The sequence below is a fragment of the Phocoena phocoena genome, chromosome 20 (genome assembly GCF_963924675.1).
Source record: "Phocoena phocoena chromosome 20, mPhoPho1.1, whole genome shotgun sequence".
NCBI classification, from domain to species: domain Eukaryota; kingdom Metazoa; phylum Chordata; class Mammalia; order Artiodactyla; family Phocoenidae; genus Phocoena; species Phocoena phocoena.
In genome coordinates, this window is record NC_089238.1 from 1,444,205 (window position 1) to 1,456,001 (window position 11,797).

Below are 11,797 nucleotides of genomic sequence, written 5' to 3' on the forward strand. Positions count from 1 at the left end.
CCTTAACGCTTTATCTGTTCCATTTCCTGAGGCTCCCTGGCTCCTCTTCACCCGTGCCCATCCCAGTCGCGCTTGCAGCCCACATGTTAAATTCCTTTCCTCATAGTGTCTCTTCTATTCCCCAAATAAGTCAGGGAAAGCCATCTTTCTTTCTGTGAGTAAACTGCGCATAGCAAAACTGATTCCAACAGGATGTAGACATATCCTATTAGGAAGAGAGGTAGTATATAATATGACTTGAGCCTGTCACTTTGGGATTTTCCTCCCCTCTTATTCAGCTCAAAAAATAATTTCCCTAACTCCAGTAAGTCTCTTTCTAGAAGGGGCTCCTACTCAAATCATATTTCTTCCAGCCTTTAAATTATTTGGAAGTTTCATGCTGTACTATGTGGATTTCCATGCAGTCAAAGCTCAGGGCAGAGGAGGAGGATTGAATTCCTGTGTGGACCTGACCGAAAATGGTATGTGAGCAATAGAGATGCCTCAGGAATCTGCATGGGTCACCAAGGTGTCTGGAAGAAAGCTAAACTGTGCCTGTTCAGCGTGAGACTTCACAGGGATGCACAGAGAACTGCGGCTAGTGCTGAGAACCGGCCAGAGATTGCACAGGCTGCACAGCGCCGGTGATATTAGAATCCTGACCGACCAGAGTGGGGATACCTCCCTGAACACCGTAGGTGGTCCGTGGAGACCCCAGAAAGGCTTCACCTAGGAGTAACAGGGTGCCCTAATATATATGCTCCTACCCTGGTCAGGCAGCACTGCAGCAGCTGGTGGAGGGGCAAGGAGGGAATGAGAGCAGCAACGATCCCCTAGCTGCCTGCATTTAGGCTTTGACGGTGTCCTAGCTCCCCATAGGGGTTTCCTAGTCTAGGAATTCTCTTCAAGCACTTTACAACCCTCTCTTTTAATAACGGGATGAATTATGCTTCAGCAGAATCGCGCGTTGAATTGTGTCGCTTTTCCAGACACCCCGACTCTGGGAAGACGTGCAGGTGGGGGCGGTGGGGGAACCACTGCCAGCCTACCCCATCTGCAGCAGGGCCTCCCTCAGAAGGACCCTGGCCCAAGCGTAGGCTGGTCTAGGGTCCTCCCTGTGCTCCACGCTGGGGGGGTGGTTCTGTGACAATCTCTCCCTTCTCCCGTGTTCCAAGGGAACGCCGTTAGTTCTTTTCCTCCAGGAACAGATGCACTTCAAGGTAGCGAAGCCATGTGTGATCTGAGGTCGCATCTTGGAGAGGACAATGAGGCCTAGGCACAGTGGGTGTGGCAGGAGGGACAGGCTGCAACTCCGGACCCTACAGTGCCCGCTGGCTGCGGGCTCACAGTGACTCAGGCAGAGAGGAGGGGGGCGCGGGAGCCGGAGGAGACATCCAGGGAGAGGGGGCACCTCCGTGGACGTCTTTAATGGCACTCCCCTTGGAGTCTTTAATGGCACTCCCCTTGGGGTTGAGTCTCCATTCCTGGCCGCAGTCCCCCCTTTTCACCTAAGGGCCGAATCCCAACTTTCACACGCAGCCGCCAGGGGGCGCCGGCCGGTCCAGGAGAGATGCGGGCTACGAGTTGCCCTGGGGCCTTTCCCCGGAGGAGAGCAGGGAGCTGCAGGGACGCTCAAAGGGCCTCCAGACCCCGCGGAGGTTCCCGGGTTCACCAGAGTCCTCCTGGGAAGGGTCAACCTGGAGCCCCCTGACGGTCTCCCCCGGCCCCTCTGGGCTTCAGGCGCGAGGTCTCTACTGCTGGTCCCAGGACGAAGGTCCTCACCCCTCCCCTTTCAGAGGTCAAGCGCACACCCCGGTCGCCAGCGACAAGTCCGCGCTGCTCTCCGGAAGCCGAGTCCCCGCCTGACGCCCTTGAGGCAGAGTCTCAACTTTTCGCCTACAAAGTCAACTCCCGACCTTTCCAGGCGACACCCCAGGAGGCGCAGCCAAATCTGCCAACCCTGATCTGGTCAGATCACGAGCCCGTTTTGCGGTCAGGCGTCGGAGAGGGGTGGGAGCGGCTCTCACACCAGGGAGGGAACTCAGGACTTTTCGCAAAGGGTTCTGACTGTGTCTTCCCCCAACCCCCGCGCCGGGGAAGACCTCCCATGTAGCCCGCGACCACCCGGGTCAGCGTAGGGGTTCCCATATGGGGCCGAAGCGTCGCCGACGCCTCATCCGGACACTTTCCGGGCAACCTCCGTACAGGCCCACAGGGTAGACCGCCGCCCGGGCCATAGAGCCCTAACACGGCCTCCGGGACTCCGTGATCTCGGTGTGGGCGCCCTCCTCTGTGGCTGGTGGGGCCATGGGAACTACGCTACCCACAATGCCGGAGGCCGAGGGCCAAGACTAGCAGCCAATGAACGCCCGAAAGCAGGACGTTTTCTCGTTCGGACCAGAGGATGTGGGTGGGACGTCCGGCGCCGCTGTTGTGGCAGTCACTATGGCTACTCCAGTGTCCAACAGCGATATGAGTACTTTAGGAGAGCGGAGTCAGGAGTGACCAGAGCGAGGAGGCTTTAGAAGAGAGGTTGTCCCCACTGCACAGCGGCGAGTCTGCAGAGCCGCGGCGGTAGATGACGATTGTACACGAGTTCCGTCTCTGTCGCCCACCACCTAAGACCCCGCTCCTCCCAGACTCCGATGGCGGCGGCCGCGCCGAGGGACCCGCCTCAGGTAAACGCTCGTCCTACAGGCCTTGACCGCCCTCACCCCACCAGACACTATAGACCCAAATGCGGGGCGCCTGCTCATGTCTATGCAGTATAGATCCCTGTGTCCAGAAGAGTGAGGATCTCATGGGTGGAGTCCCCATATCTAAAAAACAGTGTGATGAGATGTTGGGAGAGTGTTACAGGCAGAGGGACCGGTTTATGTAAAGTTGTGGAGGGGTGATTGAGCCAGAATCATTCCCACTTGGAATGGCAAGTTGAGGAGTTTTAATCTCAGGATGGTATGGAGGGTTGTGAATAGAAGAGGCACATGGTGTGACTTAGGCTTTTCAAATTTTCCAGAAGTTGCTCAGAGTAAGAACAGACTGGAAAGGGGATGAAAACACTGAGCCACAGGGCGGTTGAGTTTTTATCCAAGATCATACAGTTGTAAGAGCACGAAGAACAGAGACTCAGAGATAATGCAGTCATCCCAGGTCACCTTGCTCCAGGGCTGGACAGGGGTACAGGGAGACCTGAGCCTACTGAGCCTGCCATGATTACATCCCTCTAATGACCTCCCTCTTCCTACAGACTCCCATGACTACAGAAGTGCTTATGGACTGTACAAAGGTGAGTGGAGGATATTCCAGGCCTTCAATGGTCCTGACCAACCCTTTGTCTCTGGGATTGTGTCCTGGGATTTTTCCAGTCCATGGACCTGGAGACCCTGAAGAAACCCCAAGCCCACATTTGGTTGTCTCTGGGAGGCACAATTTGGGACTCCAGGGGAATTACCTGACAAGAGGACATATGTCCTAATGCCAGGCTCAGAGTTTAGATGGCGTCTCCCTGCCCACGTGCTTGTTGTTGGTGTGGGCAGACACAGTGATCTTGATACCATGAGAAGAGAGCAGGTATCTGAGGCCCCAGGCCCTGATATTTCCTCTAAGGTAGGAACACTGGAAGGAGGATGAGCAGGGGACGGATGTCTGGGTGAAGCAACTTGGGTCCTAGAAGAGAAGTTGATCATGGAATGATCTGTCCTCATCCTGGCAGGGCTGTGTGACCTTTGAGGACGTGGCCATTTACTTCTCGCAGGAGGAGTGGGGGCTCCTTGATGAGGCTCAGAGATGCCTGTACAAGGTGATGCTGGAGAACTTATTACTTACAGCCTCAATGGGTAAGGCCCTCACCCAAGGGTCCTGGTCTCTATCTTACCTTCTGTCCCCCAGAGGTAGCCCTGCCCTTTCCACAGACAGACGATGGGCTCTGCTAACTTCCCCACTTTCTTGGCATATGTGTTGTGGGTACCAGTGCTGAGCTGTGTGCACTGCCCGCCCCAAGTAGTTCTAAATCCTGTTGCACCAAGCTTGCAGGGAAGGATCTCGGATTTAGGAGTCTTGCAGCCAGCCTAAAACAAAGCATCTCACCTTGTTTGCCCTCATCCTGGCAGAATGAATGTGTCCAGATCCATGACACCTGGTGTCCCGAGTTCTGATTGAGTCAGTAATTTTAATAATATTTATAATTAGTATTTAACAATATGTATATATGATATATAATTTTTACTGATGTTAGATATGGGGTCCTGATGGATGGGACCACAATATTATAGTAATCCACCATGAGGCACCTTTTATTTTTCCAGATTTAAGGACAGACATAATTGGGCTTTAGAATGGAAAAGCAGTGAGGATAATCACCCCTTCATTTATTAGATTTTCTATAGTAAGTTTTCATCCTTGAAGGCCCTGTTTTAACATACATTGGGCTATATTACCTATTTTAACTGGGTGGCCTGTGAGGTACCATTTTATTAAGCCAATTTGTGTCAAAGACTTATGTTAATTTAAAATTATTATTCAGCATGTTAGAGCAGCTGTGCCCAATATGGGATAGTTTTGGGTGCTATGACATTGGAAAATTTAAGAAAGGCTACAGTTCAAGTGAGACATACCTATTTTTCTCTGTTTTGTATTTAGATACATTCCTAAGAGTATACAGTTATGGTGTGTAAAAATAGTGTAATCCTGGGACTTCCCTGACTGTCCTGTGGTTAAGACTCTGTCCTTCCACTGCAGGGGGTGTGGGTTTGATCCCTGGTCGGGGAATTAAGATCCTGCATGCTGTGTGGCCAAAAAAGTAGTGGAATCCTCACATATAATTTGAGCCCCACTAATAATTACGTTTACGAAGTTTGACCATTGGTCCCTTTTAGTAAATGTTAAAAGTTATTTATTTATTTATATTTAAACCATTATACTTAAACCATTGTACTAAGGAATGACTGACATTTTAAAAAGTGTACACGTTTCCTGGATACAACTCAATAAGTTTGGGAATAAGTATACATCCTTGAAACCATCACCAACATCAAGACCATAAACATATCCACCGCCTCCCACCCCTTTATTATTATTATCATCATTATTAATTGGTGTGTGTGTGTGTGTGTGTGTGTGTGGTAAGAACACTTAGGTTGCTTCCATATCTTAACTATTGTAAATAATGCTGCAATGAACAGAGGGGTGCATATATCTTTTCAAATTAGTGTTTTTGTTTTGTTCAGAGAAGTACCCAGAGGTGGAATTGCTGGATTGTATGGTAGTTCTATTTTTAATTTTTTGAGGAGTCCCCATATTGTTTTCCATAGTGGCTGCAACAATTTACATTCCCACCAATAGTGCATAAGGGTTCCCTTTTCTCCACAGCCTCACCAGCACTTGTTATTTGTTGTCTTGGTAACAGCCATTCTGAGAGGTGTGAGGTGATACCTCATGTGGTTTGATTTGCATTTCCTTGATGGTTAGTGATGTTGAACATTGTTTCATGTGTCTGTTGGCCATCTGTATGTCTTCTTTGGAAAAAAGTCCATTTACATCCTCTGCTCATTTTTTAATTGGGCTGTTTGTTTGTTTTCTTTGATATTGAGTTTACATGTAAGTTTTTTGGGTTTTTTTTACATGTAAGTTTTTAATCCATTTTGAGTTGTTTTTGTGTATGGTGTAAGGTAAGGGTCCAATTTCATTCTTTTGCATGTAGATATCCAGTTTTCCCAGCACCACTTATTGAACAGGCTACCCTTTTCTAGTTTGTATTCTTGGCCCCCTTCGCAAACATTAGTTGACCATATATGCAGAGGGTTATTTCTGTGCTCTCTATTCTGTTCCATTGGTCTATGTGTCTGTTTTTATGCCAGTACTATACTATTTTGATTACTGTAGCTTTGTAATATATATAATTTGAAATCAAGAAGTGTGGTGGGGCTTCCCTTGTGGCGCAGTTGTTGAGAGTCCGCCTGCCGATGCAGGGGACATGGGTTCATGCCCCGGTCCGGGAAGATCCCACATGCCACGGAGCGGCTGGGCCCGTGAGCCATGGCTGCTGAGCCTGTGCGTCCGGAGCCTGTACGCCACAACAGTGAGAGACCGGTGTACAGCAAAAAAAAAAAAAAAAAAAAAAGAAGTGTGATGCCTCTAGGTTTGTTCTTCTTGCTTAAGAATGCCTTGGCTATTCAGGGTCTTTTGTGGTTCCATATGAATTTTAGGATTTTTTTTCTACTTCAGTGAAAAATGCCATTGACATTTTGAAAAGGGTTGCATTGAGTCTGTAGATAGCTTTGGGTAGTATATTTAAGAATATTAATTTTTCCAATCCATGAACAGAAGACCTCTTGCCATTTAGTTCTGTCTTTAATATTTTTCATCAATGTTTTATAGTTTTCAGTGTAAAGATCCTTTCACCTCCATGTTTAAATCTCTTCCTAAGGGTGTTTTTTGTTTGTCTTTTTATCATCATAAAAGGAATTGGTTCTTAGTTTCTTTTTTTTTTTTTCTTTTTTTTTTTTTGCGGTACACGGGCCTCTCACTGTTGTGGCCTCTCCCATTGTGGAGCACAGGCTCTGGACGTGCAAGCTCAGCAGCTATCTGATTTTTATTCTTCTTTCTATTAATGTGGTATATCACGTTTATTGTATTTGCTGAAATGTCTTTGCATCCCAAAGGTAAATCCCAGTTGAACATGCTGTATGATACTTTTTTAAAAAATAAATTTATTTATTTATTTATTTTTGGCTGTGTAGGGTGTTTGTTGCTGTGTGTGGGCTTTCTCTAGTTGCGGTGAGCAGGGGCTACTCTTCGTTGTGGTGCACGGACTTCTCATTGTTGTGGCTTCTCTTGTTGTGGAGCACGGGCTCTAGGCGCACAGGCTTCAGTAGTTGTGGCACATGGGCTCAGTAGTTGTGGCTTGTGGTCTCTAGAGCTCAGGCTCAGTAGTTGTGGCACACGTGCTTAGTTGCTTTGTGGCATGTGGGATCTTCCCAGGCCAGGGCTCGAACCCGTGTCCCTTGCATTGGCAGGCAGATTCTTAACCACTGCACCACCAGAAAAGCCCTGTATGAAACTTTTAATGTGCTGTTGAATTTGGTTTACTGTATTTTGTTGAGGATTTTTGCATCTATGTTCATCAGGGATATTGGCCTTTGATTTTCTTGTGTTGTAGTGTTCTTATCTGACTTTGGTGTAAGGGTGATACTGGCTTTGTAAAATGAGTTTTGATGTGTTCCCTCCTCTTCAGTTTTTTTGACGATTGGTATTAAATGTTTCATAGAATTTACCAGTGAAACCAGCAAACACTGGGATTTTCTTTTGGGGGAGGTTTATTATTACTGATCCAATATCCTTACTCATTATTGGTCTTTGATTTTCTATTTCTTCAAAATTAAATCTTGGTAGGTTGTATATTTCTAGGAACGTATCCATTTCTTCTAGGTTATCCAATTTGTTGGTGTATAATTATTCATAGTAGTGTCTTATGATCCTCGTATTTCTGTGGGATCAATGGTAATGTTTCCTCTTTCATTTATAATTTTATTTATTTGAGTCCTCTCTTTTTTTTCTTATTCTAAGAGGTTTGTCAATTTTATCTTTTTCAAAAAAATCTTAGTTTTGATCTTTTCTATTGTTTTTCTAGTCTCTTTTTTGTTTATTTCCACTTTTATCTTTACTGTTTCCCTCCTTCTGATAACATTGTGCTTAGTTTGTTCTTTTTCTAGTCTTTGAAGTGTGAAGATAGTGTGTTTACAATCTTTCTTTTTTTCTTAGTGTAGATATGTATCTGCTATAAAACCTTCCCCTTTTAGAACTGCTTTTGCTGGGTCCCGTAAGTTTTGGTATTTTGTGTTTCCATTTTCATTTGTCTCAATATATTTTTTGATTTCCCTTTTGATTTCATCTTTAACTCATTGGTTGTTCAAGAGTGTGTTATTTAATTTCCACATATTTGTGAATCTTCCCATTCTCCTCCTGTCATTATTTTCTATGTTTATCTTATTTTGGTCAGAAAAGATATTTGATATGATTTCAGTTTTCTTAAATTGGTTAAGACTTGTTTTGTAGGCTACCATATGATCTATCCTGGAGAATTTTCCCTGCACTCTTGAGTAGAGTATGTTCTGTATTCGATGAAATGTTCTATATATGTCTGTTAGATACATTTGGTTTATAGTGTTCAAGTCCACTGTTTCCCTGGCCATGAAGGTTTTTTGTTTTTTGGGGGGTTTTTTTTTGGCGGTACGCGGGTCTCTCACTGTTGTGGCCTCTCCCATTGCAGAGCACAGGCTCTAGACTCGCAGGCTCAGCAGCCATGGCTCACGGGCCCAGCTGCCCCGCGGCATGGGGGATCTTCCCAGACTGGGGCACGAACCTGTATCCCCTGCATCGGCAGGCAGACTCTCAACCACTGCGCCACCAGGGAAGCCCGTGAAGGTTTTTTAAGATGTCAAAACATCATATTATACAGAAAGCTTAAAAAAGAACATGATTAATACTCTCCCACCATAATCGGCATGATTCACAAATATTTCTCTTCTTTCAGTTTGTTTGCATGGAACAGAGAAGAAAGAGACACCTTCTGAGCAAAATGTTTCCCTAGAAGTTTTGTCACAGGTCAGGACTCCAAAGGTAGGTCCAATCAGCCAGAAGGCTCACCCTTGTGAGAAATATGTCCCAATCCTGAAAGACATTTTGCACTTGGCTTACCTACCTGGGCAGAAACCATACTTGACTGGGGCATGTGCAAACCTACGACAGCTTCAGAAGCATTTCAGTGCAAAGAAAAGTGACATGGATAGGGCATCATTTGTAAAGAGTTGCATATTCCATGTGTCAGGGCATCCCTTCACCTGTAGGAAGGTTGGAAAGGACTTCCCAGCTACTTTGGGTCTTCTCCAGCACCAGATCACTCCCACTTGTGAGAAACTCAACAAAATCACCAAGTGTGGGGAGGCCTTTCATGGTAGGAAAAGTCATTACAAGTTGTGTGAATGTGGGAAAGCTTCCAGCTACAGAGTCTTGTTTACCACCCAAGTGTCTCTACTAGGAAAAGGGTTTATGAGTCTAGCAAATATGGGAAAGCCTTGCACTGTAAGTACTCACTTGTTCAGCTCCAGAGAGTCCACACTGGAGAAAGGCCTTATGAGTGCAGTGAATGTGGAAAATCTTTTAGGCAAAGAGCCACCCTCATTATACACCAGAGAGTTCACACTGGAGAAAGGCCTTATAAATGTGGCGAGTGTGGAAAATCCTTTAGTCAGTGCTCCAATCTTATTGAACACTGCAGAATTCACAGTGGAGAAAGGCCTTATGGGTGTGAGGAATGTGGAAAAGCCTTTGGGTGCAAATCCAATCTTGTTTGGCACCAGAGAACCCACACTGGAGAAAAGCCTTATGAGTGCAGTGAATGTGGCAAATTCTTTAGACAATGTTTCACGCTTGTTCAACACCGGAGAATTCACACCACAGCAAGGCCTTTTGTGTGTGTCTAGTGTGGGAAATCCTTTAGCCAAAGAGCCATTCTCATTAGACACCAGAGAGTTCACACTAGTGAAAGGCCTTATGAGTGTGGGGCATGTGGGAAAGCCTTTGGATCCAAATCCAAACTCAATTGGCACAACAGAAGTCACACTGGAGAAAGGCCTTATGAGTGTGCTGAATGTGGGCAGTCTTTCAGACAAAGCTACAGCCTCGTTGAACACCAGCGAATTCATAGTAGAACAAGGCCCTTTGAGTGTGGCCAGTGTGGGAAGTCCTTTAGCAGAAGAGCCATCTTCACTAAACACCAGAGAATTCACACTGGAGAAAGGCCTTATAAATGTGGCGAGTGTGGGAAATCCTTTAGTAGAAGCACCAGCCTTATTCAGCACTGCAGTATTCACACTGGGGCAAGGCCTTATGAGTGTGGGCAGTGTGGAAAATCCTTCAGGCAAAAGTCTGTCCTTATTCAACACCAGGTAGTTCACACTGGAGAAAGGCCTTATGAATGTGGCGAATGTGGGAAATCCTTTAGCCAGCGCTCCAGCCTCAATCTCCACCGAAAATTTCACACCAGGGAGAGGCCCCATGAACACAGGAAGTATGGGAAATCCTTTACTCCAAACAGCTAACATTGTTTAGTACCAGGAAGTCCACACTCTGAGAAAGGCCTTAGACCTCAAGGAATTGCTGTCTCCTCAATCATTATAATAGCACTAGACAGCTTCTGTGAGGGAGCCGTCTGCCTTGAAATTGAACCTCATACCTCCCACTTTCCAGAGGGGTGAAATTCCCAATGAGTTCCAGGGACCTGTGAAGCTTACAGGAGCTACATTCCATGTTCTAAACTCCCCAGGGCCCTTGTCAGAGTTACATCTCTGATATTTTCTCTGGTAGAACCCACCTCACCCCTCCTGCCTTGCACAGTATTTCATTGGTCACCCTGATGTGCTAACACAAGGCAGATGTCTGTGCTCTCTCCTATTCCCTGGAGGAAATCTTGAGTAGTCTGTGCCCTTACATTTTCCTATTTCCAGTTGATTAAGTATGAGTCTGACCCTTCATCAAAATTGTTGGTTTCACATGACATTTGTGGTTGATATTCCTGCCTCAAAGTCACCAACTGGTAATTGCCTTGCCCCCTCCCCCCACCATTGCTCTGGTTTGTATAGCAATAAAGGTCTTATTGTTTAATCTACCTTTAATCTCAGGGGTTGTATTCACTGTGGGGGGTGGGTGGAAAACAGAATTGGCCTGTTTGTATGAAGGGATGGGTCCTCAGCCTCTTGTGCCTCAGCAGGGACAGTATAATGACAGGAGAATAGTTTTCATTCTAGTTTTAGCCTAATTTGCATTGCTCCCCAAGACCTCCTAGGAACTAAAATAATGCTTTGTGGTCCTAATTTGGGACCTGGCAGTCTACATATTGTATGACCACAGGTTACCCTGAGGAGGGGTCACTTATTTTGGCAAGCTCCAGGGCCTTTGGGACTGCCATGACTTTGTCTCATATTCCCAGAGGGTGTCCTATAATGCCCAGCACTGTTGAGGGGAAGCTTTTCACTGGGTTCTCCAAAGGAACCAAGTGTCCTGATGTTCATAATTCTGTGGACTGGTATCCCTCCTCACACTACAGGAGCCGCGTTTCAACCATACTTGGTAGTGAAATCCTGGGTGGGATTAATAGTCAGTGGAAGAGCATGCAGCAAATTAAATGGAGTGTGCCTCTTCTAATGTGTGTCCATAAATCTTCCAGTGACTATGGCTGTGAGGAATCACAGACCCTCCAAAGGCTGTGTACCTCCTATAGCTGAATTCATTGTCAGCAAACAATCTAAAGGTTTTGTGAATTCTCATTGTCTTTCTGGGCTGGTCAACTCAAGTCCGTTACTGTAAAGGCAGGGAAATGAGAACAGAGAATGGAGATCCTGTTGTCCAGGGATGTGTCTTTTGTGGTCCAGCCAGTGGTCCTGTTGTCCCAGACTGCAGGGGCCTCCATTGCTTGCCCATATTTCCAGCACTGATTCAGGGCTGCCCTTCCCACGGAAAGGGAAAAAATAGAGTGGAGTCAATATTGAGTTGTTAAACTTTCTGGTTTCCAGAAAGAGGGGGAGGTCCAGATTTTTTTTATTTTGAACCATTTATTTTAGAAACTTTATTGAGGCATAATTGACATGCAGTAACCTATACATATTTACGGTGTATAGTTTGAAAATTTTTGCCATATGTATAAACCCATAAAACCAACAGAATCACGATAATGAACATAACCATGATTTACCTCATGCCCCTTTACAATCTCTCGTTGCCCTTCCCAAGCCTACAGGAGTCCAGTGATTTACTGCCTTCAACA

The 11,797-nt window shown here is 46.1% G+C and overlaps 1 protein-coding gene across 1 annotated transcript; it reads left to right on the plus strand.

Moving 5' to 3' along the window:
- The first annotated feature begins 2,624 nt into the window (after positions 1-2,624).
- Positions 2,625-10,076, plus strand: LOC136140880 (zinc finger protein 416-like). Its single transcript, XM_065899026.1, has 5 exons — positions 2,625-2,657; positions 3,692-3,815; positions 8,510-8,982; positions 9,063-9,307; positions 9,476-10,076. Exons 1-5 carry the CDS (start codon positions 2,625-2,627, stop codon positions 10,074-10,076), a joined length of 1,476 nt encoding a protein of 491 aa, XP_065755098.1.
- The last annotated feature ends 1,721 nt before the right edge of the window (positions 10,077-11,797 follow it).